The 26859-nt window shown below is 40.3% G+C and overlaps 1 protein-coding gene across 1 annotated transcript; it reads right to left on the minus strand.

Moving 5' to 3' along the window:
• Positions 1-7478: 7478 nt before the first annotated feature.
• Positions 7479-26145, minus strand: golim4a (golgi integral membrane protein 4a). Its single transcript, XM_069669110.1, has 16 exons — positions 25540-26145; positions 17502-17576; positions 17071-17120; positions 16714-16767; positions 16289-16439; positions 15905-15987; positions 15711-15794; positions 13590-13802; positions 13233-13496; positions 12523-12797; positions 12304-12380; positions 12133-12206; positions 11429-11638; positions 11186-11254; positions 10957-11046; positions 7479-8700 (listed from the first exon to the last, which is right to left on the minus strand). Exons 1-16 carry the CDS (start codon positions 25724-25726, stop codon positions 8545-8547), a joined length of 2112 nt encoding a protein of 703 aa, XP_069525211.1. The 5' UTR covers positions 25727-26145; the 3' UTR covers positions 7479-8544.
• Between the last annotated feature and the right edge of the window lie 714 nt (positions 26146-26859).

Here is a 26859-nt window from a genome sequence, read left to right on the forward strand (position 1 = left end):
AGTGGAGAGCACACACACACACACATAATACAGTTAGTTATTGTGCATGCTGCGTCCTCGAGGCTTGTGCTTCTTACCCTCTCTTTAGGCACGTCTCTTTAATTCTTATATCTTTTTACCTCTTCTCTATCCTCCCCTTTTTCTCCTGACCCTATCATTTTCCATCCTTTCATTTCAGCCTTCCTCCTCCCCTCCTTTCTTCCTTGCTGAGCTCAATAGTATTTGGCATCCTCTTTTTTACCCTCAGGCCACTGGCCCCTCGCCTAGTGCTGTGCTAAATAATTTTTCACCCTCTTGACTATTTGAATTTAGAAAGAGGAAAAATGGCTTCCTACGTAATCCCCTCCATGTTCCATGCAGAGTTTGTGGTAAAATATTTTACGCACTCATGACTCTGCCGGGTGAACTGCTTAAAGGCCTGAAGCAAAATAGCATTTGTGGAGAACTTTTTTTGACTATTGCAAAGTACAAAATAGCCTACCTACTGCTTCATCCTAATTACTTGAATACATTATGGCTGATTCTGTTTTGAAGCTGAACCTATGCATCTTCAGGTGTTAAATGATTTATTTTTTGTTTTGTGAGTGTCCAGTCAATAAGGAGCCGTGGTCAAGTTGAGAGGGGTCAGTCCTACAGTATGTCTAGTGTAACAGAGGGAGGTGTAAAGTTACACAGGCAAAGAGAGGGTGAACGGGATGAGTGTAAGAGGGTTGAAAAGGTCAAGTAAGGAGAAGCATTTAGTTGGTACCACATCCCACTGCAGCAATAGAGACAGCGAACGCACTATTGTAATGTTTCATTGCGTGTTACATTAGCAGTTTTATTAATAAGCTATGAAGTATCTAAAATATCCATCTGGAGGAGGGAATTGCTGGAACAAAAGAAGCACACACACAAATGGAAAAGTAAAATGTTTGACAGTCTAACACGACAAGCACAGAGTACATTCACTTGCTCTGTTTATTATATAAAAGGCTGATGGATATGCTATTTGTAAGTGTAACATGATACCTTGCATACTGTTGTCCATGGAAATATCTGTATTGTCAAAAAATTACTATTAACTGTAGGTAAATATAAAGGAGAGAGAGATAAGTGAAGAAATAAAGGTAAGAAAACAGGAGGCTGTTGATGAAACATTACTTGTTCTTGTTGGACATCCGCCAATATAAGAGAGTTTGAGTAATAACACACCACTTTCACCTTGTTAACACATGTAGCTGTTTTGGTTAATGGTCCTGAAAATGGCCCATTGGTTTTGGCGACATACTAACTTCACACTGAGAGAATACAGTTTATATTGCAGTAATGGGAAGCTACGGTAGATTAAGTTTTACTGTGTCTCCTTTTCTCCAAAGCCATTCCTAAGTGTACCTCTCTTTTTGTCCACCATTATGAAATGTCTTCGGTGACTTTCATGAATCAATAAATCTGACTATGAAGGATTTGGATTAAAGTCGAGCTGAAATGAGAAAAGCCTATTAAAGCCTTGAAGATCCCCAGTTATACTGCTCAGCTATTTAATAATAAAAACCTTCTCCTTGTATTCCTATATCAAAATCCAATCATGTTTTCCTTCTGTGAAACATAATGTGGCATATTATTTAAAGATATATTCTCGAGGATTTCAGTTTCATTCTCTTTGGGGGCACCTAATGGCGATTAATGATAAATTGCAGGAGTATATTTAACCAGATTTCTACGGTCGGCTCCCTTTGTTACGGCTGCAACTCTTTATTTTCCTCGCTCCTGGTCGCTTTCCAGTTTGACTGTTTGCCTTCATCTGAGGGTCAAATTTGTTTATTTTCTCTGGATTTTCACTTATTTTTTAAGTTGTATGTGTAGTCATCGATCTTTTCTTTGTTTATTCAGCCATAGCAGAGTACCACTTACTTACAACATTTGTAGAGGCCGGAAATGCAGCCGCATAGCTCCGCCTACCCTCTCTGGCAGACCAATCACTGCTGGGTTAAAACGTGTTGCTAACTGGGCGATTGTGAATTTTTCGGGGAATATTGCCACATTCACCCAGTCCATAGTATTACAATATACTGCAAATGCAATGGTTTTCATCAGTGGGTCATAGGCTCAATCACCATTGTGTTACCTCATTCGGTGATAGATAGTGACTTAACAGACATTATTTATATGCAAATCTTTGAGATTATAACTTTAAATAATCAGTTTTGACCAATAGTATCATGACATCCATTCATCAATTAATCTTCAACTTTTAGAGGTAAAGAGCTAAGGTTGATTATTTAGCTAGCTAGCAACAGCTTGGTAAGATATTGTCAACTTCAATTCCTCCCAATGTTCTTTACGTTCATAGACATAGAAATTAGCATGTAGCTATAATGATGTCACCCTTTCTTGAGGTCAGGTTCAGTGACTCAAATCATCTGAGATGATGCCAAGCAACCCCATACCTTCATCTAGCCTTAATTTTGCATAACTTAAATCCTGAAATTATAAATAACGAGTGAGTTTTTTCAAAATTCCCCTCTTTGTACAGTACATGAACGGGAGTTTTAGCTATACAAACACAGATGTTTTTGTACCAGGCTGGAAAAATGTTGCATGTCACCCTTTCCCAGATTCACTTTAGGATGGAATTCAAATTATAGATCCAAATAAGGTGCCGTATTTGTCACCGATTGGCTGAGCCAGCTTTCACGTTATTAATCATTTTCTCTTGCTCTTTTTCTGTCAGCTTCCATCCAGTCGATTTCGGTTTGTGTCGTGGCATCGCCTGGAGCAGTGTGATGTCACAGGTGACCAGCTGACCTGCCCCAGGGTCAGAGAAGGTCTGGATCTCAATGAGAAAACAGTTTGTCAAATATCTGTGCAGCCACAGTAGAAGTCTTACTTTGCTCTCTGTATTCAGACGTTCCTTTGGATTTAATCAAACTGAAGTTTCATACAGTTTTCTTACTGCTGCACTGGTTTCTTTGTTTGAGAGTATCCCTTCAGGAAATTCAATTTAGTTTCTGCAGGAGTAAAATGGAACAGGATATCTTACAAGCGTTACTGAAAAGTTAGATTCTGTGTGATGCCGCAGTGTCCTATTTTGCTAAAGCTGAATTTCAAATGAGCTTCGACAAAGACCTCTTCTTAAATTTAAATGAAGTCAAACAGAATATATTCAAGCTGTAGTATGTCTAGCATTTTGCTTTAATTTCATGTAAATATTGTTTCTTTTTTGGGGGGGAAATGTCATCAAAAAGGGCCAACAGAAGAGGAGCTGTTTGAAAGAGACATCTGTTTGGAGCAAGGGAGGAAAAGGAGAGAGGAGGATGGACAGAGATGGGAGGAGAGGCTGCAGGAGAATTGGGAAAACTGTCTGGTAATTCAGCAAGCATTGTGTTTGTGTGAAATATGAAGCATATACAACACAAGAAAAGAACAGAAGCACTTACCTGTACTTAAGGAGGGGCGAAGGAAATAAAGGAGCTAAAAAGAACATAAAAAGGCTGAGAGGAAAATAAAGACCCTGATGTACCACCTGTCTCCTCCCAGGAGTTAAATCTGTCCTACCAGGGTCTGGGTGACCCCTTCCAGCAGGAGAATTTCCTTCGGATCCTTCGCCGATTGATCCGTGTAGAGAAACTACAACTGGTCAACAACTCCCTCACTAACCTGAGTTCTGTACGTCTGCCAAGGTAAGAACCACACTTGTTCCCAGACTGCACCACAACAGCCTCTACTGTAGAACAAGCAGCACAAATGGAATATTTTCCCCATATGGAGCTGGATTTGTTCTTCCTTTTAGGCCTCCTTCATCTGGAATAATGTGATTTTGCGCAACAATAAACAAAAAAAATGCCAGATGTGTGTTTCCATTGTGCAGGTGCAGAATGCTAAACCTGCAGCGAAACCACCTGGTTTGTCTGCGTCAACTGCCAAAGCTCCCAGCCGTGGAGCACCTTTGTTTGTCTGAGAATGCCATCAGCTCCCTGGGGGGACTGGGGGCTCTGGGGAACAGCCCGCTCCGCTCCCTCAGCCTGACCCGCAACCCAGTGACCTTCACTCAGGACTACCGCGCACGGTGAGGACACAGGGATGGCAAAGGAAGCATGTGCATCAGAATAAGGGACAGAGGCTGTAAATTCAGAAGAGATAAGTTTGACATATGGTCGATTTAAGTAATGTTGTTGCCCTTTTCTCTCTGCTGTCCTCTCTGTGCAGAGTTTTCCTCTTTTTGCCAAAGCTGGAAATCCTGGATGGAATCCCCAAGCTGCCAGAAGACTCTCTGCCTACAAGACTACAGTTCCCAGAAACCACCAGGATGTGCAACATTTTATGACATTCTTTCATGGATTATTTTGTGTATTGCGACAGTCCCATCAAATCCTCTCCAAACACTTGGAGCAATGACAAGAGTTTAGCAGAATTAACCCCTCAGTGCACTAAAGGTTCCAAAGAGCTTTGTAGGAAAAATTAAACACACTTTTGAGGCCACTCTGACAATGCTGTCACATAACTTTTAAGTTATGTTCTTAAATGCCAAGAAAAAACCTTTTTACATGTTGTACCAATTATGTGTATTATTTTTATTATCCGTCTTCGTACTTCCTACACACATATTTTGGTAATAAACAGAAAATATCACAAAGTATTGAGCTTTTTTACTCTAGTTTGTATTCATGTATTGAATGCTTATGAAACTTTGATGAAAGGATTAGAGTAAAATGGCCAGTCAGATTGCTACATGACTCATTTATTCCAGCTTCACATCTCTTCTTTAGTGTACATCTTATATATGAGATGAGAAACAGGACTTCCGCTTTCAAGGCTTATCAAACATTTAGTGTCCAGACTCCCCGGGATAATGTCCTCTTGTGTCCTCTGACTGACTGGGTAATGACCCGTGAGCCTCATGCAGCGGGTCACACACATACACATACATCCACACGCCAAACATGTACACAAAGAGTAATCCTTGTAGCTTGCAAAGCACTTACACTGGAAGGATTTAATTCCCTGTAAAAGTATATGTAGCGTCTGTACTGTAAAGGGCTCTGGATAAAACAATACAGCAAAGACTTCCATACTGTCGTACATTAAATAATGCTGCAGGGGTTATGCACACTGCCCCCCTCCTGTCTACGCTAGAGGTGATTTATTCATACAATGCAGCAGCGTATTCTTTAATAGTGGTTTCATTTTCAGCCTTGCACCTGAAACATAAACACAGTTTGTCATCTGATACTGCAGAACACAAGTATGAATACTGAACACGTCTCAAGCATGAACTGGGGCACACAAAAACAGCGCTCGCCTTCTCCGCTCACAGTAACATAGAGAAACACAGTTTAAGCAGCAGATATCTCTCTAACAAGCATACAGCCAAGCACGAACTACCAGTTACATGCCTCATTGGGGTTCGTTTAAGTGTGGAAGATTGTTTGTGCAATTGCGTGTTGTCTGTGTGTGAGTGTGTGTGTGTGTATGTGTGTGTTTGTGTGTGTGTGTGTGTGTGTGTGTGTGGAGACAGAGATAAAACTGCAGCTGATGAGTGAGAGATTCTGCAGAGAGACGGTATAATGAGCTTGCTGGAATCTTGTGTACTGCGAAGAGATCCAGGTCAATTGATGCTTTTAAGATGCTGTCAATAATCTTTGCAGTTCATTTTGATACTCTGATCTATTCTAATATACCAGTATTAAAATTGGAGATAATTTTGAGTCTATTTTGCAAAAAATGGGGGTAAAAAATACACATATTTTCATAGCTTGGAGCTTCTGCTTTCAAGTAAATCTTGCACTGTTGTTAAATGGAAGATTCGGTGGCAGTCATGTGGGTATGCAGCTCAAGATAGACTCCAGCTCTAGGCATCGACATGTTAAGATTATTCATGCCTGGTAATTCACCCATGAAATCGTAACTGCATGAGTGCAAAGTATATGAGGAATGTGGAGGAGTTATCATCTCTGCCATTGCTTGTCCCTGTAAGGACGCGTGTGTGTGCATGTGCGTCTCCCTGTGGCCTGCTATTAGCACAGTAATGAGACACCTGTTACTCTCGCACTCCTCCAGCATCCCACAATCCCTCTGGGGAGATCAACAATCTCACAGCAGCAGAGAGGGATGATGACGGGAGGAGGAGGAGGAACAGACAGTTGGATGCAGACAGAGAGAGGAAATGATGACAGGAACCGAAAGGAAGAGCAGAAAATAGAGAGTGAGAGGAGGAGGGATGATTTGATTGAGGCTGTGTGCTTGGGACAAATGTTGTTCATTAGAGATAATTGCCTTTCTCAGTCAACCTCCTCTCGTTTCATTTTCATTTCATCCTGATTTGTCCGTTTATTTCCCATGTGTTCGAGTTCACACAAAATCTTCTTACCTTTTCAGTCTGAACCAGAGAGGGGAAGGATCAGAGTTGGCAGGACTTAAACTTGGGAGCATCCCTGGCTAGTAGTGCACGTGATCTGACAAATGTGATTTGTAAACGCCACCATTAAATATTTATGACTTCTCCCCCTCCAGCTTCAAATATAATTATGATTGCCTTGCCACTGTCAGGAATATGTCCACCCATACATTTTAGTGGTCTTGTCAGGCAATGTGACTACTGCAGCAGGGCATCCCAACTCGGGGTGCTCTGTGGCAAGCTGCAGTGATCTTATCAACAGTTTAGTGAGGAGTCCCTGCAGCCAGCTGAGCTTTGCAGTTTTGAAGAAATATTTAATGAAAGAACACTTTGAAGCTAAGAACGTGTTCTTAGAGTGTTGTCGGGGCATTAAGGCCTCAGTCTGAGTCAGCTACTTCATCAAGAATACCAACTAGGGTATGGAGAGTAGTCAGGGTCAAATGCTTTGCCATTTTGAAAGACAAAATAGTAAAAATGGAAGAACTTTGAAACTTTAAGCTGAAGAATTGATCTCAAAACCTGAAGAAAAAAATTCATCATAACCTAATTATAACAACATGCATTAAAGGTTATTCAATTCATATCGTAATTTTCATTAATTGTATTATTATTATTATTTTTAATATATACTACTTTTTTTTTTTTTTTTTTTAATAGTCCTGTTTAATTTCACATCAAATTATATTCCTTCAGTTTCAGATCTTATTTTCTTCAGATTTAGAGCTGGAACCAGATAGCGTTTTTTTCAAAGGAAAATGGAAGCAACAATAATCAAAATTGTTGGTCCACTAATCAAATAATCAAATTTCATGTTTATCACTTCAGATTTGAAATCTGAAGTTATATTTTTACAGAGAAAAACATTTACAGAGCTGCAGTTCTGCTTTGCAAGTATACTGTCCCAACTGACAGACACCAGGAGGAATATAAAAAGTCAAAACCCCCTCCCCCTAAGGGTTTGAGTATCAAAAGGAAAACACTTTCATCTCACAGAATAGTAGCTCTTGGATTTTTCCCTCATTCCATTCACTGAATGTTATTAAGACTTGATTTGTGTGTTAAAAAGTTCAGAATCCAACAGCAGAATCACAATTTACCGAAATCCTTGACCTCTTTATTTCAAAAACACCATTCATGTCACAAAAATGGTTCATTACCATTAAATCCCACTTTTTTGTATCAAATATAACTGTTGAAAATGTACAAATTGCCATCATTTAATATATTTTACATTGTACAACAGTAGACTAAAGATTTTGCAGTTAATTGCATAAGTTTTGTGAATTTATTTCACACCAGCAGTCAACATGAATCTCCATGTAAGGCTGTGCTGACGCAAAATGCTCGCGGTTCAGCAATAACTGGCACCTTCTTATCGCTCCTGTCTTATTGATATGCTTTTCAAATGTAAAATGATTTAGACCTAGAAATGGTTCCAATTATGTAAAGGCACATGTCAGTGTGACACTTTCAGTACAGAACGGCTTCACCACAAATGTCTCTTTGACTGGCATTTGCAGAAACATCCAGTGGAAATACTCCTTTGTATCAGTTTAAAGCAGGCGGTGAAAGCCATCATGACACAAACCAGCTCAGTCAGGGGATATTAAAGGAAAAGTTGCACCTTTTTATGATTGTCAGAGATGTTACAATCAACAATAAATAACAGAAAACAACTTGATCGATTGGAATGACAAGATATAAAATTGAACTCTACAAAGAATACAGCTGTTTGCATTAAAAATAGATATAAAGGCCTGAACATGAGGACATCAGAATAACATAACATAACTTATCTTTACTTTCTTTATACAGACTCAAAGACAGCACATGATACAAATACATTCTCTGCCTGTCTGCTGTTGACAAACAGAACCAGGCAGGCATCAGACAGAAGAGCAAATGATAAAAAAACAAACAATACAGTATACGTCCCATTTCCACCCAACAAATTCTGTCCACCTCTCCACCTCTGTACGCTGCTCAGTTCCATCTTTACAGTTTTTGGAATAGTTTTCCATCTTCCAGGCATGACATCACAATTTTCCTAATCGGACCACTGAACGGATGGCTGGTTTTATTCCTATGGAAAACAAGTGGAAGAAAGACCTGATAGGCTCCATGGGCAGCAGAAAAGGCACTTCAACTGGTCAAAGTCTGCGTCCACCCTACATCTCTGCCCTCCGATTGGTTCCCTTGTTTTGACCAGCTGTGTCTTCCTCTGCTTCCTCCTCTTCCTCTTCATAATTCTCTTCCTCATTATGCTCTGCTTCCTTTCCGTGAACCCCCTCCTTTCTTGGTCCATCATGGTTTTTAACTTCCTCCTGGAACAAAAGACAAACACACAACAGGAATATTTAATGTCTGTAATATACAAATTTGTGAAGTCCAGTTTTCAATATTTCACCTAAAAAATTTTTTTTTAGACATTACATTAAACAGAATAGGAGTCGGGACAATCTGTGTAGGCAAAAAAATAGCATATGGAACTTTACAGATATATCAAAACATAAACATTTCATTAAAAATATGTTTGTATATGTTCAATCCCTAATGAATCCATGGTTTGAATGCTTCAGGGAAAATCTTAACAAGCTATCATGTTTCTCTTCTTTCTGCTTATCAATCTATAGAATTGGGACACATACAACTTGAATTGTGTTGTACATAAATGGAAGCATTGACACCTGTGTAAAGGTTCAACTAAACACCATCAGTGCAGCAGTGGATGAATGAAGCTGAATGAAGTGAAAGCTCCACTGAGCTCAAATTACAGAGAAACTTAAGTACATTCACTCAGAAGGTGACTGGCAGAGTATGAAACACAAGTCAGTAAAAGAAGTGGGTGGAGGACTTAGGACCATCCACATACACAGTCATATTAAGCTATACAACTTGTTCATCATTTTTATCTCATCTAATCTTTATAATAATATCCCACTTGGACTGATTTTACACAAAACTGGCAAAACATGACAAGAAACTAGGTTTTATAAATAAATAAGCGTTACTCTCCACGGAGGTCAGGAGTCAGGGTCTGTTACACAACAGAGGGTAGTAGGGAGTCAAATGTCTTGCTCAAGGACACCTCAGGATGCTGGACTGCTGGTTATCATTACTCAACTCCAGAGATCATATCACTTCTTAAAAAAACGTCTTTGAAATATCAAGACCAACCTGGTGTACATTACAATTGTTAATTACTGTTTACACAAGAGAAGTGAGTAAACTAAATGACCTTTGATAGTTAAAGAATGTGCACAGCTTCTCCATTTAAACAGATTTCCTCTCAGGACAAATTAAATAAAGCAAGCCCAGGTGGTAACCCGACACCCAACAGACTCAACACATGATCTCCCTCATTTATCAGAACACGCTCGGGTAAGGTTACAGGGACAAAACACAGACATGCACACACACAGGGTAACACAGCTTCTTCCCTGTGTGTATTAAATAGACCTGATACATCGGTGTTGTAACGATCACTTTCCTGATGTGAAGCCAAAACATTATAACATATAGAAATGTGAAATGAAATGGAATATTTATTTTTTAGCAACACTTTTGGTTAGCCCTTTTTACCCTGCCAGTTCAAGGCAGGATTATTGCGCCTCAGTTACGTTCTGTCTTCTATGTAGAACGCACAGAGGCGTAATGGTAGGGCGAAGTTGTTCCGCCTCTGAGCCGGCATCGGAGGTAGTAACAGGCGAAACGGTGTCTGTGTAAACTGCAGAGCTGGCAGGGCGGAATAGAGCAGTGTGTGGGAATTTGTAGCACGCGCTGTTTGTTTACACCACGCACACGTTGTGCTTACCCAACGCCGGAAAGCTATTTAAAAACACACAGTTGCGTGGTCCAATGTAGAATGACAAAGGTGGCATGAGGACGGAGCTTCGTTACGGCGCTGAGGTGGAACCACAGTGTGAAAAAGGCTTCAACAAACAACCACCACGGCTGAAACTGGAAATTGTGGCAGTGCATTAAGATGCTACGTTTTAAATTGAAGCTTAAAAGTTAGACCGTTCCCATCTTTGGCTGCCTGTAACAGTCTGGACTAATTTCTAAGTAAATACCTCGCAACAGTTTCACTGGGAAAATCCAAAGATTGTGACAGTGCTCTTAATTGCCCACCAGACTCCCTGGGCTGGCTTGGCTGGCTGCTTGGCTTGTTTGCAAATTACTTTATCAGCTAAAGTTACTTAAACAACCAATGCCAGATGCAGATACATGCATTGCTATCAGTGTTTGATATCTATGATACTAGGGAATACCAGCCACCTCCATTTACCAGCAAGAAACATCATTGCATTACCCAGATCACACAATTTGTGATCATGAAACATGGCCCCTCATTATCTGCCACACACACAACTTATTATGTTTGAAGCAGCACAAGATTTCACCTAGGCCTCTGGGGTGGAGTGTGAGTGTATTTTCTATGTGCAAACCTGGTACTTTGAAGTAAACAATTACACTCTTGGTTATGGGAATAATAAGTGGTATTGAAGAATTTCTGATGTCAGGAGGAAAAGCAAAAAAGCTAAAATGCTCTGACTTTGGCTCCCTGCAGAAGAACCCACCTGTTCTATGTTCTCCTCGTTATATGGATCTTCTCCTTCCTCCTCCACTTCATCCTCTCTCTTCTGCCCACCAGCTATATCCTCCTGGGCCTTCAGGACACCAACATGTGAAGAAACAATTACATAAAAAAATCATTCTAGGAGTAAAAATAATGAGTATCTTTGTAATGGTTTGGTCAGTGTGAGACACAGTATTTGTTTTTAATATTTGAGCATGATTGCTACACACCTCGTCCTCTACTTCCTCCTGGTACTGGTCATCAAGGGCGTCTTCCTGTTGATCTGGGTTTCCAGCCATCTGAACACAAACAAATGACACCCAGACAAGTTAAAACACCACCTTCTTTCATGCCACAGGGAACTGTTCAGCTTGTTTCTGTAAATGCTTCTCTCTCCCATTTTCAACATGTGTCCATTCCAACCTCCAATCCTTTATCCTTTATGTTTGCGGCTTCTGTCATCTGGTACTTACCACCAGTTCCTCCTCCACGGCAGGTTGTTCGGGCCCAGGGTGTTTGTCTATGTGCTTGGCTGGTGCTGCCGGCTCCTCCTCCTCGTCCACTGCTTCCTCTTCCTCCACAGCGACCCTGTGCTCCGGCCGCTCGTCCTCAGCCTCCTCAAACTCATCCTCTCCCTGGTTGTTGGGGTCGTCCTCAGGGTCCAGCTCGCCTTCTGCACCACCCTGCAAAGGAAGAGATTGTGGTTTAATCACATAGATATTAAGACAGTAATTAAGGGATACAATATTAGTGGGTCATTATTTGCATAAGAAAATTAAAGAAAAAATGTAATAAAAGAAAATTGTATGATTAATTAACATTGGATTAAGAGCAACAGAGGTGATAAAATCAAGGTTATAAAGCTGTACTTTAAAGGATAATAAATAAACGTTATTGTGGCAGTAAGTGAGCTTTCATCCTATATTAATTGCATTGTTAGTATTCAGGAGATTTAATAGATCACTGAGTTGACAGACAAGTGGAAGATGAATGTGTCAGCGCAGGAAAGTGGGCAGGGAAGATGAAAGAATCAATCTCTGGATGGATGACTGAATGCACGTATGACACATGACACACTGGTGTGAATGTAAAGTGGCTGAATGAGCTGAAAGGACGGACAGCTGATGAGGAACGCAAGTGTGAACAGATGGAGTGAGCAGGATGGAAAGAGAGTCACCTGCTTATGTGGCGGCACTCTGTGATCTGCCTCTTGTCTCTCCTCCTCCTCATGTAACATATGAACATCTCCCTCTGTCGACAAACACAACAAAGAAAGAATATTTGATGCCATATTGAGAAAATGAAGAAAGAATCTGTTTAATCTTCCATTGTGATCCTTCTGTCTCACCTCCTTCATCGTCAGTGTGATGCTGCTCTTCGGCCTGAACAATATCATTGTCTATATTCTCATACTCGTTCCTCTTCCTAATAACAGAAATGACAGCACAGGGCAGTCAGAAGAGCACAGGCGCTTCCAAACTGAGCAATGTATACAATCTTTTTTAGTGTTTTGGGCAAACTACTCGTGCACCTGATTTTAAGTTCCAATTCTGATTTGAAATCTGACCTTTGGTGCTCCTCTCTCAGCAGCTGCTCCCGTCTGTCGGCCTCCCTGTGCTGCTGCAGCTCCCTCTCTTTCTCGTCCTTGAGCCTCTGCTCCCGCTCCTTCAGCACCCTGTCTCTCTGGACCTGCAGGGCCTCCTGATGCAGCTGGATCTGCCTGCGCTCCTGTGCCCTTTGAGCCTCCAGGAGCTGCTGCTCCTGCTGCTGCTCATACGCCGACTTCACATTTTCCACCTGGGCGTGGGCCTCGTGCTGCAGCTGGGCCTCCGGATGAGGAGCCTTTTAGAGGACGAATAGATTAAAAATGATCAAAATGTAGAGCAAGGAAAAAAATAAAGCCAATCAAACACAGAGAGTTGCTGCTAATTTGAGACATTAACGAAGAGGTATGGGTATAATTTATCCTTCGGGAGTAGTTTAATAGATTAAAATGACAGCCTTAACAATTAGCACAACACATAATGAGAAAGCTGCCGTTAATCAAAGAATTAAACACTTAGAAAATGTTGTAATTTATTCCCATTCCTCTGAGATTTAAACATAAGTGATCAGCACTTCATCCTGAATAATAGCAGTGTCCAGATATGACAAAGACATGTTACTAACCTCTGATTCACAGGTTTCTTCCATTGTTTAAGATAGCTATTGTTACACAGTCTTAACAACGCCTTATGTACACAAGTTTAAGACTAAGAGGGCTGAACTAGTTCTGACCGGTTGTGGCTGGCGTCTCTGTCGGTCCAGGGCGTTCTCATCTGGCTGTTCCTGTTCCGGCTCCTCCTCTTCCTCCTGCTGCTCATCCTGTGGTTGATCCGGGTCATCCTCCAGCTTCTGAGGCTGTCCAGCTTGTGCCATCTCCTCCTCTGCCAGCTCTCTCCTCCTTTCTGCCTCTCCCTCTCCATCCTCTTCTTTCTCTGACAATGCATGCTGGGGTCTGATCTCAGACTGAGCATGCGCCTCCTGCTCTTGATGATTCAACTGAGAGAAACCAAAGACAGAAAAGTGTGTTTATATTTTTAAATACAGGCTTTTGCCTTGATAATGAAGTTAAAGCAAAGAGTCCCGTGTTACCCTGGACTCAGTGTCCTGATGTTCTTCCTCGTGGGCTGGTTCCTGTTTGTGTGGCTGTTCTGGTATATTGGCCTTCTGGGCTTCATGAACATGGGACTCAGGCGCTATGGCAGCTGCTTGCAACTGCTGGTGGGTAGGGTTTCGTTCAGGCTCTCTTGGATTGGGCACCCTGTTCAGAGAGTCTTTCAGCTGCTTGTATTCATCCACCTGCACCTAAAAGACACAACATACACAGCCACAGGAGAAATAAGAGAGAGAGTCCTGTGGGACTTGTGTGATGCTGCCTTACTGTTAGTAATTTTAAATTCTGTGTGAACCTCTGGGACTTGTGATGGTTGGAAATCATTTGAAATGTTTCCATACTAGTGCTGATGTGATATTTAATTAAGAAATATTTAATGAAAATATTCGAAAAGGCTTTTTCTACTATTTTAAAAAGCAGTCCAGGTTGCAAAATAGTCAACGTGGGCTGAATACAAGCATTCTTTATCCTAAAGGAGATTCACATGCAGCTTTTGCCACAGATGTCAGTTAATGGAGAAAGATAAATATATCCATTTAACTCTTTAAGATGTGCTGTATATCTGTGCTAAATTAGTATTGAGAAGTCACAGATTGTATTTGTCTAAGGTCTGTGATTCATTAAAGACACTTAGTTTGGCACAGTCTGACATTTATCCTACCACAGCACCTGCATTTGGAATAAGTATCAACAGCTATTAAACTGAAATAAGACTTAGGGTCTGCAGCCATGTCAATAGCTTTATGAGGCTGTACTTTGATACATTGGTCCTTTGAGCTTAATGCTAACATCAGAATGTTTACATGCTTGCATGCAATGCTGGTGCTGGTGTTTAGCAGATATAATGTTTATCATGTTCATCATTATAGCTTGGCATGTTAGCATGCTAGCACAAGTTACCACTAAACAAATTAATAACTGAAACTGTTATGAATGTCATAAGTTGTTCAGGTGTTTGATCATAAATGTGAGTATTGGACAATTAAAAATCCCAAACTGATGTAGGCCAGGTAAAAATGTCAGGGCATCATCAAAGTCATAGGCATGCGGGATGCATGATCTTGGAATCGTGGATCTGTTGGAAACCTAGAAAACAGTTGTTTTTCACTCTAGACAAAAGTGGTGGAGACAGACCAGCACTGACATTTCTAGAGCCATGTTGCTAAATGTGATTATAAAGAACCCTGACAACCTAGCCAATTAACCTTCATCTGAAAAAGACAACATTTATTTAGCAGATCATTTATACACATTCCTCTAAAACTATCAAGTATCAACATCAGAATCTATACGTACACACATACATTTTAAACAGGCCAGGGGGTGTAATTCTAAAACATTCTTGCTAAATTCCTCCCCTGTCTATTTCACTCGCTCCACTCTCTCCATTATATCTCTCTGGCTGATTGGCTGGAACGTGCTTTAGATGCACTGCTCAAACAGCCCTGACTAAACCAAACCCCCTGAAGTGAGGGAACGAGTTTTGTGTGTGTGTGTGTGTGTGTGTGTGTGTGTGTGTGTGTGTGTGTGTGTGTGTGTGTGTGTGTGTGTGTGTGTGTGTGCTTGTCCAACCAGAAGCACTGATGGAAAACAGGACAGGCTTCGAAATAAATTAGCACACAGTGAGGAAGAGAGAAGGGAAAAGAGAGGAGGGTGTGTGGGAGGTCCCATCAATGCAAAAGGAGAAGAAGAGGTGTTTCAAACTCATTGTCAGACTACTGTACAAACCATTCAGGCATTTCAAAGCTCAGTCTTAGGCAGGAACAGTAACATCTGAACTAATTAGCCCAAAACCAAGCAGGCATCTTTTGTTTTCTCGACTGGGGTTTACACAGTCTCCTGCAACAATCATATATCTGCTTTACTAACAAGGTGAAAGCAAAGGTTATAGTGAACCTGAGAGGAATGCAGAGCAAAGAGCAGAAACTGAAAAGCCGTAACAGTCTCTGGAGCCTTTGATTACTCCACACAATAAAATGTTCCACACTTTCCCAGGGAAAAAAAAAAAGTGTGACCGAAATACTTGTTATGCAGCAATTCTGCATCAATCAGCTGTTGTGTTCGTGACTGGAGTAAGCAAGAAGAGCGCATCTCTGTACCTGAGCTGCAGCCAGCGCACTCTTGTGGTCTTCCAGTGTCAGTGCAAGCTGGTCGTGGGCTACCTTCAGGTCCTGATGCCGAACCTGAACAGACAAGCGTGACAGAAGAGCATACATAAACAATTTTTTTTTTAATGTCAGACCTTAGTTTAAAGGCTCAAACTCTTTTATTTTCAGCACAGATGTAATCTCACCTGCGCGTCCTGGAACTGTGTGTGAATTTCATGGTGGGCTTTCCTCAGCTGTTTATTTTCCTCTCTCAGGTTATATACATTATCTACAATCACAAACAGCACACACATTAACAGAAAGCAAACATCTAAATGTGAAAACCATAAAGGAAAGGGTAAATGCGCTTATTAGTACAAAGCCTTGAGGCAGAGATTTACATGCAAAAGTCTGCAGATAAATCCCTTACATTTGGCCTCAGATGTGCAGTATTTTAGTAAGCCAGAAGATGGAGACAAAGTAAGAATGTTTACACCACTATAGCTACACTGACTGTATGTATATGTGTGTAACTGAGCTGTGCATAAAACAAGAGCAACAAAAGCATTAGCTTGTATGACCATCAGTACCTTTGAGTTGGGAGATTTCCCCTTCTTTGGCTTGCTGCAGTTTGTCGTAGCGCTCTTTGTGCTCGTCCAGCAGCCGGCTGTGGTCCTCGCCCTGGACTTGGTGCTGGTCCTGCAGCTCGTAATACTGCTTCTTCAAGTCGTCATGCTGATTCTGACGGAGATGAAACACAATTGTCATCAGAAGGTCTATGATTTGTCCTTTTTTCATCATCAAAAAGCATTTATTCATTGGATCAAAGGTAAAACCCTTCCCTCACACATAAACTTTACACAAGAAAGAGGAAGGATGTAGTGTAGTAAGGCCAGAGAGAGTGTGTGGAAATGGACGACAGAAAGACGAGTAAATTTGAGGAAGACAGTGCTAACGGAAAAAAAAAACCATTAATGCGGACAAGTGTTTGTGAATGAGTTAGCAAAGTCTGTACCTTCAGCATCTGATGCTGCACTTGTAGAGAATTGAATCTGCTGTTGGAGTCTTGCTGTTTGAACATAAAACAACAAAAAAAGTTGTACAATTAGCAAAAAATATGAAAGTAATGACTTTGTAGTCCAGGCTTTGTGTTACTGTTACAAACGGTATTGGTGCAGGTTGTAGCAGCATTTTTTGTGTATTGCTCAAAATGTATGTAACACATACTTAACATTTACTGTAATTAAGGCAATGCAAAGAGGTGAAAAAAAATGGAGAAAAGATGTTAAAACGACATACTTGACAGTCTATAACAGTATATTTTTTTAATGATGACCATTCAAGAAGGGGTGGTAATTATATGGAAACATACCTTCTCCTTGTTTAGTGACTGTTGTGTTTCCAGCTTATAAACAAGATAATCTGGATAACAGAAACAGCAGAGGTCAAGCTTAAATTAGTGTCATTGGACCCGATTAGAAGTTTTATTTTTTATTTCACTTATAATTCTGCACATTTCTTATTCTGCAGATGTTGTTGTGGTGGGTAAAAACTAGGTAGCCTAATAAATCCCCTAAAACATATGTAATACTAGCATTACATTACATAACATTACATGTATTCAGCAGATTTGTCCAAAGCCACTGAATAATGTCACCAAACATTGTAGGCGTAATGGCATTTTTTTCTACAGTCTAATATTTGTTCTGCCACATCCTAAGCAGTCTTAAAATGAAATATGAATTCCCCTCAGGTCCTCCCCGGTGAAGAGTTAGAATTGAGGGTAGATGTTATTTTTCTCACCTTCTTTGGCCTTTTTGTGCTCGAGCCTCTCCTTCTGAAGAGACTTCTCTAACCTGGAGCGATGCTCGTACACCACTGCACAAATGGAACAGAGACAGAGGGACAGAGAGGGGATACATTAAGGGAGGGATGGAGAGAGAGAAAACACACTTTGGTGAAGTGGGTGGCTTGAACTTTGTAAGGAGGACGGTAAACTAAACAAAAAGAGGGCGGTAATACAAATATGCACAGTGCATGAAACATATGCACTCATTTTAGAGCGGTAGACCGAATGAGGATGTGTATTTTATGGTTGATATAAAAGTGTAAGTAAGAGTGTGACATTTATCCAACCAGACTGTGATCTCTGTACATGTCAGCAGGCAGAAAGCTGTGGTATTCCTCACAACACTGGTGGTCCAGTGTGTTTACAAATACAAGCAGTGAGTTTCAGTCAGGTGTGTGACTGCTGGGTGGCTTCAGCTCAACACAACAGCACAAACTTGGAGGCGATTAGAAAAAAGTTTTTTTTTAAATGACAGAGCATGTTTCGCTTGATTGACAACTAATGCTACCAAGGTGAGTGTGTGGTAACACTATGAACATAAGTCTTAAAGAAGTAAAGAAATAGTCCCCAAATCTCCTTTATCCCTTCTCATATAAAACTGAGATCCTGCTTTAGCTGCCCTTCTCTGAACTCAAACAAATCCTCATTTCCTCCATTTTTCATCTTTATCTGATTCAAGATTAAATCCAATGAAACTGAAATAATGCCTGTGCGGGAATTACGGTCATTGTAGCAGCAGACAGGATGGGGTTAATGGGGCATTAACATTGTGTTATAAAAGAGATAGCCACACACAAACAATGCAAAACATTCATATGTTTGTTCGTTATCACAAAGCCTTACTGATTAAGAAATCTGCCAAGTGTTGTTTTTAAAAGAACTCCAGCAAACCTGAACAATCTATAAAACTTAAGGCTCAGTGTGTGTTTGCGCGCGCGTGTGTGTGTGTGTGTGTATGTGTATGCGTGTGTACATATTCTGGCAGAAGGGAAACTGGAGAAAGTAACAACCAACAAATGAAACAAAAGAGGAAGGAAGTGAAGCGGATATGAATGGGGGAAGGAAAAAAAATATTTGAATCAGATTGCATTGAAACTGCAAAGTTATTCTGCTCTTACATGAGGAAAACTATTTCATAAAAACACAAAAAACACCACAGGGCACAGCTTAAAAGTGAAGGTACTTTCTTCCAATGTGAAAATGCTTATTACTGAATTTAAATATGAACTTTTATTCACCTGCATTTCTTGTGATTGAAGCTATTATTCCCAATATTTTAACCGTCAGACTATTTCTTTTTCCAAACACTGCATTTGAGCACTTTATACGTGCTCTCATTAATCAGTACTGTTGACTTTACCTGCCCTGCACAAGCTAATGTCACCATTTTTATCTTGCAAAAACAACTGTAAAAACCGGCTGTAATTGTTGTACACGTGGTGTAAATGCAAAGCAGAATTCAAAACACTTTAAAAATACATCATTCAAGAAGTGTTATATAGTGTATCTTAATACTACTATCCTGGCACTAATCCCTTGGTGCAGTCTTGGGAAAGCCTCTGACTCTGACTCACACTTCTTTAAAAAACAACAACAACCTAGGCTGTGAATATTACGTCATCTTTTCTTCCACTTTCTTCCATGTTCTGACTCTGACTCTCTCCTGCTTTGGGTTGGGGGGCAGGGTGAACTAACTGATGATGTGGCTCTTCCTTCTTCTGAGTGCCAACTCAACAGATTCCAGGATAAACTGTGAGAAAGACCATCATGTAAATTATGACTTCATGTGGAAAAGAGGGAGAACTGTAAAAGAGTATTAAAAAACTGCAGACACAGAGAAACTTAAAAAAGGAGGAGAAAACAGCAAAGCTTACATGGATGAGCCAGGCAAAACAGAAAGAGCAAAGATAAACAGACAAACCACTGACTGAAGGGAAACTGCTCAACAGTTGGAGGTTATGTGAAACAAACAGTGGCCCGCAGGCTCAATTTGACACATTTAACTTTCTAACCACAAGATCCATCTCAAATACCACTTTTATATTAAATGATTTTATTAGCTCAGCCAAGTCGGCCTTTAAGTTCTTCATGGTTTAAGCCTTGTGGTAATTGTTTTATGTCAGAGCTTTGCCTTCCATTACATGATTTTATTAGTTTTTATGACTCAGTGGGCATCAAAGAGGTTTAGCAGTTGTTTTTAATGCACGTTTTAAATGCCAGCCTACAACTTTAGAGGACTACTTAAGTATTAGAGTGCTTGCTTCCTCTGATTCTTTTTTCATCTGTGATGCTTGAAACTAAATTTTCTGGAGCTAACTTAAAACCATGGACACGCTCTTGTGTTTATATGTGTAAACATTAGCGTTGTTTAGGTTTTAGACACCGTTCTCCGGGCTGCAACTGCAAACCATAAACAAAAGTGAGCTCTTGCATGCATAATGAGAAAACTGCTCCTTAATGTTCATCTCTATTGGAACCAATTCTGCGAAAATCAATTCATTAGTGAACTATGACATTTTTTAATCCGTATCTGCATTCTACATACTGTTGCCTCTAAGACACAAAGCCCTTTTTACATTGCAGGTCCTCCACAGCGCCATAAAGGAGCTCAGCTGTTATGCTGCCTTTGCCATTTACATTGAACCAAGCATCGCCGGCGTAAACCTGCCCCAGTGTGTGTTTTTACACAGCATTATGATGTTGTGGACGTAAAAGACATGCGACATGAACTGCATAAATCATATAGCCAATTCACCCCAATTTCTGTTAACAACTAGTGGACATTGTGCTTCATCTAAAGTCATTTTGTTGTACAGTTGATGTCATGATTTCGACATTTTTATTAGATGCTTGAAATGTGGTTGGCTTTATGAAGTTGAATATTTTGTCTGTAATTTTGTACTGGCTGCGTCTCCGACTATTTCTTAAAACGTTGCCTGGACTGCTACGGATTTGAGCCAGAATCTTTGAAAAGACAGTCTGGGACTTCAAAAAAGCATAGCAAAGAACCAGCCCCTCTCGGTGTCACAAATAGCCTTAATCAATGCCCTGCAGAGCTTTTTCTGCAGGTGACAGTGTTTCCTCTTTAGTCTCCATAACATATGGAGTGCACCAGGGTTCAATTTTGGGACTTCTCTTATTTTCCTGGCATATGCTTCCCCTTATTGATCATCCATAGACACAGCGTTGCATATCTTCTGATTTGACCCTTCTGGTTAAATGTCTAGATGTAAAAGACAGACCTCAGTAATTTTTGGACACTTTAATCAGTAAGCCATCAATAGATTCTGCCCCCACCAGTTTAAGTTCAATGATACAAAGTTTCACAAGTCAATGACTCGCATAACTTCACATCATAGGACTGTTAAAGAGGCAACACGTGACCTTCCAGTTTAATGCCTGAAAAACAACAAAACTACAAATATCTGTCTTTTCAAATTGTAATTTAAATTATATATTTAAAATGACTTCATGAATTTCTTTAAAACTCTCTGCGCTTGATAAGATGGACTTCCAGCAACATGAGATCACGAAGGTTTCATTGTTTGTTAGAGTCTCTGTATGCTGTCAGCAGTGAGAACAGTAAGGAGTGCCAGAGATGAGGCCATGTTGCTTTTAGCTCAGTTCAGTCACTCCACACACACACCCTCTCTCTAGGGGACATCATGAACAAGCAGGGCAACAGCTACAAAGCAGCTACAGTCCATAAAAGGATGTCATTTTAATGTGCTGCTGAATTATTAAAAACAGCTCATAGTGCCGAGAAGGCAGAGGCATTATTTACATAGTATATTTCACATAAAACTTTATGTGCTTTACATTATCATCATCATAACATCTATTTATTAAACATAAAGAAAAAGATAAGAAAAGGAACATATATGCTAAATGATTTATAATGCAAATTGTTTTGTTTGATTCTTGTTTACTTTTACATTCCAATATTACAATAAGACAAACTACAACCTCAAAAAGTCTCTTCAGAGATGAATCAATTAGTTTGCTACAATTTGACTTAATATACGACAAGGTTTCTTACAAATATTCAGCTGAAAGTATACATATGTCAACCCTGGCTAGTTTTTCAGAATCTATCAGTCTTCAAAGATTTTCACACTATAAAATGAGTTAAGTGCAGAATACTATCTTAAAATCAGCAACAGCATTCACGAGAGCTTACAAACAGCTACACACAATGTATTTCACTTATCTATCACATTATAACCTTAATGACCATGGGATTGAACATTCACTGTTTGGGGTTTCCCTTAGACGGATGAAACGTTTTCTTCACGGTGGTTAAAGTGCATCAGCAGAGTGAGAACAAGGAAGCTCTCTATTGTGATGACCTTTACTGGTTTAGGTGTGGATTAGATTGGCAAGCGCTTTCCAGTGGTCTGGACTGAGAATACTGCCAATGTAACAGGGAATTGAGCTCCAAGGTTTTGTTTGAGGAGTGTGTGTTTGTTCACACTACCACCCTTGTGTACACACACACTTACAAACAAAGGAGCCCAGCTCAATTTACTTTAAAGAAGTGCATGATATCAGGACAGATCTTAACTTACACCAATAATGCATGCAGTGTTCAGAAATGTGATCAGAGCACTAACAGAACATCTGAGCTGTTTACACTGCAGTGACTATACAGTTAATATGACTCATGGAAGACATCGCTCTCTACATGCCCTGAACTAGGTCAGAACTCTTAAAACTTATAAGAACACATGAGCTGATCCAAGATCATATGAGGCTACAAAAGCAAAGGATGCACGCAAACATTTCATTTTCTTTGCAGAGTTCTTGCATAGAGAAATGTAAATTTAAGAACCAGTGTGATGTAGGTTTACTTCAACATGTACTACAGCATACAGTCACAGCCACTGTCACTGTATATATGGCACAGTCATAGTTCTTAAAGTTTTTCTTTTAGATGCTCATGCACGTTTATTCATTCCATAGGTGCATGAAGGGCAAACTGGCACAGGGCTGCCACAAAAAAACCAAAAGAACCCCCAAAAACATATTCGTCATTGTAGTTTGGCAACTCCCAGAGACGAGCAGCAATATATTATCTTTTTGAGACTTCCTCCTCTCTTGGTATTTCCTGTTGCTTTCTTGGTACCTCCTACAGTAAACACAACACACACAGGTACCTTTACACACAGTAAACTCATACTTGCATATAAACTAGACGACAACTGATTATCTTTGTTTCTTTAACATAAAAGGTTACTCACAAAACATAAACTCACACATGGAGTGAGTTTCCACAGCTCAGCTGTGTTTTGTACTAAATTTGTTACCCAGTTTATCTGAGAAACCTCAGACAGGTAGGAGCACTACTTTGACCTTATGACCCCAGACCAAACCGTCAAAGCAAAAGCAAAGCGAGAGATGATTGTGAGTTTAGTGATGTCTTTATAGTCACAAGAGCTGATAGTGTTATGTGCTTTGATTTATTTTTGTTACTTCTTAAAGCTACTTTGCCCAAAAAGAAAAACCCAGAAAAACCCAAAACTAACATCGGATTTGATAAACCTCAGAGGACCATCTAAAATCTTGAACTCAGACAACTTAAGTATTTATTTCATTATGTCTCATGAATAAAAACAAACCATCCTTCAAGACAAGAGCGTCCATTACAGCAAGCAACAACAGTGTTGGTGATGTATGAAAATATTACAACACTAATTAAGAGCTGGCTTTAATTATCCCACTTGATTTATGTTAGCAAAGGACATTTAACAATAATTGTTGTGTGAGTATGTGAGGGAATGAATGGGTCTTAAATCACAGGGACACATTTGTCAGAGTGCATGCATCACCACAAAGTGCCAGTTGATCTTTTAAATGACAGACAGCTTGTGGTTAAAGTGGGCAGTAGTGAATCAATATGGTTGGCTCGCAGCCCCCGAGCTATGGCCCACCTCTAAATATAGGACACAAAAAACAGCAATCAACAGTCACCCATGGATATCAAGTGGCCCGGGCCTTGTGATGGCGGAATGATCCATATATTCACAATGCAAAGTAAGGGTGTGGTGCTGAAGTTGAGCGATGCAAATGGAGTTAAGCAATACCCACATCTTTGTGTCATATTATACTGTCACACTCTGTTTCTTGCTATGAGCTGTGAGAAAAATGAAATAGGAGCCAGGTGTCAAACTCCGACCCTATAAATGACTGAAAGAAACTGTTTTGCTCAGGGGAAACAGGTATCCAATTTTCAACCCACATCTGGGACAGATGTTGGACCTCACCCATCGACTTTGTTGCAGAAATGTACACAAAAAAGCATGACATTAAGCCATCAAGCTGTTAAACAGTGTAATTTGTCACAGAGTGCTTTCAATGACAACATAACAATCACAGTGCTATGTGCGTGTGTATGCATTTACTTTCACCAATGTAACAGCAAAATGTGCTGGACCAAGCTGTGGATGATACAGAGCGATGAGTGCTGGTTAGGTGGATCAAAGGCTACGTTAAATTAACAGGTACAGAGTCTTGGCTAAAACCCTGTCACAGTATTTGACTTCCTGATGTTGGAAAAAAACATTTGTTCTGGAGAGCTGAAGTGATGTAGGAGCGGCTCTGGGCTTAGCTGTTAATTTCAAACTCAAGGCATAATGGCATGATAGAAAACCTCACATCCTGTCCGCACAGCAGCGTGTGTTTAAGTGTTTATACTGTGGGAGCACATCACTGAGGTTACTGTAGGGCAAGAGCTTTTATCTTTTGCAGAGGTGGGTTACTTGAGACTTTCTGAATGTAATACAGGGACACTGTACTTTAGGTCTATTAAAGTGTCACTGTTTAAGATCTATACAATGCAGGCATTTTTAGCATATTATGAAGTACAGACAGGGACACAGAAAAAGAGCAATCTCTGATCCAAATGCACAAATTGGCCAGCCCTACATTTAAAGCAATAGATTAAGTAGATTGAAAGAAAAAACACAAATGCTTACTCTATATCTATATATCTTCAATTAACTGCTTATTCTATATCTCAAGTTGAAAACATTCAATGAGAAATATACCTGGAACCTGAACAGAAATTGCTGGTGAGAGGGGGACCAACAGACTACAATATGGCCACATCATCAAAAGTGTTGCAACCATTGCTGTCTTTAGTAGGGCCATGTGGCAGTTTGTGTAACAAAACACAACATCATGCAACACCCAGCCTGGCAAACCCCCAAAATGCTTTAAAAAACAAGTTAATACTGTATGTGACATTGTGCTACATTAAGGTGACGATGCCCTATTATGCTCATATAATTTCCTCCAGCTGTGGCTGACAGAAGCAGATGTTCTGGTTGACCTTGTGACTTTCAAGTATTCTGATTTGTATACTGTTGAGGTGAGCCTGGGGACACTGTGACTACAACCAGGTGTGTGTTTATGTGTGTGTATCATAGCCTTTAGTCAGCAGAGAGAGGTCAAATTTCAGTCTGACAGTAGGCCCATGCAAAAGGTAGACCTGTCCAACCCAATAAACTCTCTGTTAACCTTTAAAGCCAAATCTGCTCTGACCTAGCCCGGTTTATCACAAGATTATGAGGCCAAACAAGGTCAGGGGTCAAAGACAGCTTCAGCCTGGCTATACAATGTATTTACACTTGGGTCAGACGGCAGACACGCAGTTTGGTATCTGTGGAGTAATTCTAGCATTTAACACACACCCAAATAAGCGTATACTCCCATACAGTTTCAACTCCCACCACCCATTGTGTATTTTGGTTAAGACGACATGATACAACTTTAATACGAAGCTTACTTAACGCCGAACCAAACTTTAGTTTGCAATGAATGATATGAAATCATCTTGTATCAAGACGTGTTCGCGTTTGATTGCAAGCGCTTATGAAAACATTTTGTTTGTGGAGTCTGGCGTGACAGTCCCTACAAACATGTTCTCATGCTCACTTTTGTCACTGTGTGTAGACAGAGGAAAATTAAATCACACCTCCGTTCAATGTTTACCTTGAAGCTGTGCCGAGAGCGACTCTTGATGTTGCTGATACTTCAGTGCCATCGCCTCCGTCCTCTTGAGCTGTTTGTGCATCTCGTATGATATCATCCCCCCGTACATCATCCCGCAGACCACCGTGAGCAGCAGAAGAAACTGGAAGATCCTGCGCTGCCTGCGGGAGCACACCCCGTTCCCCATGTTGGACCCGCACCCCTCCCCGCTGTCTGCGCGAGGAAGCCCCGTCTCTGCTGCTGGAAACTTCCGACACAACTTTTTACCTCCTGGTGTAGACTAAAGACGCCCCCCTCCCCTCACTCCCCGAGCATTTCTAACCTGAAATACGAGTTACGAGCAAATATTTCTCATTTTAGCATAGCCACATCCACTCACGACTTTCCCCTGCGACTTCAAAGTAGCCGCTCAGATTTCGCCTGACTTCACGTCAAACTCCAGCTCTGCGCTGTTCACATGCAAAACAAACCGAGGCTTAAGACAAAAGCACTGTTCTTCGTTTCACATTGCAGACTTGTCCTTTCGGGACGCAAAACACAAACTCTTCAGGGAAAAGTAAATCCTCAAGTCCCTTACGAGGCCTCCATAGCACCTTTAACTTTAGTTACGTGTCAGCCCAGCAGCTGCCTGCCATCCAACTGCTGCCCTGAAGGAAGTCCCTCCCCCGAAAAAATCATACATTTCCCTACTCCCGCCCTCAGATGAGCACATTTTAACAATTGGTCGCGAGAGAGCTCGATCAAAAGCAACTATTAATGCAAGGGTGGAGAATTAGGGACTTTGCTCCCCATTGCAAAGGCCTGGTGTAATCCCATGGTAACATTTCTGGAATGTAAAAAGCTGTAAACAAAAATACCTACTGGGATAAAAGAGTCAAGATGGGGGGGCACTAAAATACAGTAGGTAAACTTCACATTAGTCACTTTGACTTATATTAAGTCTGAATTTGAATGATTATTGCTGTGTAATTTATGTTGACACTCTCTTGAGGCATGTTTTAAATAGTAACTGTACAATCCAGCAAGATATTTATTCAATATACAAGTAAATATTCCCAAAATAATTACTCAGAATGTTTTAATAGCCTGTTAATTTTTGGTAGAAATATTTGTACAATATATGTACAAAACAAAACAAAAATAAATATATTAAAAAATAATAATAATAAAAACAAAAAAAACAACAATATGTATATATGTTTACAAATCTAAAAACATGTTCAGAAAAATGTCATGTTTGCCAAAAGTGTTAAAATCGTTGAGTTAAAAATGAATTCAATATATGTCAAACAAAGCACAGGTTACTTGTAGTTTCTGCAT

Source organism: Semicossyphus pulcher, unplaced genomic scaffold (assembly GCF_022749685.1).
Source record: "Semicossyphus pulcher isolate SPU_LCO1_2020_fin unplaced genomic scaffold, fSemPul1.0.p SCAF_19, whole genome shotgun sequence".
In the NCBI taxonomy this organism is placed as follows: Eukaryota; Metazoa; Chordata; class Actinopteri; order Labriformes; family Labridae; genus Semicossyphus; species Semicossyphus pulcher.

What these genes read in the sequence shown, in the direction of transcription:
- golim4a (XM_069669110.1), bottom strand. Translation starts at nt 25,726, where the DNA reads ATGGGGAACGGGGTGTGCTCCCGCAGGCAGCGCAGGATCTTCCAGTTT. An exon ending in ATCAGGACACTGAGTCCAGG is followed by an intron (nt 13,497 to 13,589) that starts GTAACACGGGAC and finishes GGTTTCTCTCAG; the next exon opens with TTGAATCATCAAGAGCAGGA. An exon ending in CCGTGGAGGAGGAACTGGTG is followed by an intron (nt 11,255 to 11,428) that starts GTAAGTACCAGA and finishes GTTTGTGTTCAG; the next exon opens with ATGGCTGGAAACCCAGATCA.